Here is a 747-nt window from a genome sequence, read left to right on the forward strand (position 1 = left end):
CATGAGATAAATGATTAATAAAAGTAAATAACCCTGTTTTGTAAAGTTCATGTTTTATATTTTTTAAGACCAAATTCTGATCAGTGGTATCTATCTTCAATGATATGTCGATGTCACTAGAATGGACATAAAGACCAGTAAAAAAACTACCAAAAAGATTTATAGAAGAATTTGGATATATTTTAATAACTTTCTTACGTATAAAATTAACCCATGTAAGTCTAAAAGCTTGTTCTTTAATTGATGGCTTTATTTTATTGTAGCGGTTAAGAAGAAATTTGTTTGCTGTTTTGATTTGGTCTTTCATTCAGGGGTAAAAATAAAAGGGTATTTTGGTGTATAATATTGGACTTATTTTTATTATCTTATATATTATTATTAAGTATTTATTGTTAACAATATTAAATTGGTGGTTATAAAAAGAAAAAAATGACAGTATAAATAAATTTATAATAAAAATTTAACTGATAAATAAGTCATTATATATAAAGATGTCAAATAAAAATTTATATAAACCATAAAGCTATTTCTTTGTAAGCACTTTCCTCAGTATCATTTCTGTGTATGACATTTTCATTGGAATTTACTGCGAATCTGCTCTTATTGACCTCATAGCAGCCTTTAATGGATTAGTAAGACAATTATACGCCTGCATACATCAATAGAATCAATCCCTCTCAAATCATACAAATGACCGTACCATTACACAAATAGTCCACCATTTCATTAAAAAAGAGGTTATGGCTT

The 747-nt window shown here is 26.2% G+C and overlaps 1 protein-coding gene across 1 annotated transcript; it reads right to left on the reverse strand.

The window, feature by feature from the left end:
* Nucleotides 1–307, reverse strand: AAJ76_405000307 (hypothetical protein; the record flags this gene model as incomplete). The annotated part of the gene is made up of 1 exon (XM_024475572.1): nucleotides 1–307. A coding segment is annotated over one exon (307 nt), but the record flags the coding sequence as incomplete, so codon positions are not given.
* Between the last annotated feature and the right edge of the window lie 440 nt (nucleotides 308–747).

The sequence above is a fragment of the Vairimorpha ceranae genome, assembly GCF_000988165.1.
Source record: "Vairimorpha ceranae strain PA08 1199 chromosome Unknown NODE_405, whole genome shotgun sequence".
Taxonomy (NCBI): domain Eukaryota; kingdom Fungi; phylum Microsporidia; family Nosematidae; genus Vairimorpha; species Vairimorpha ceranae.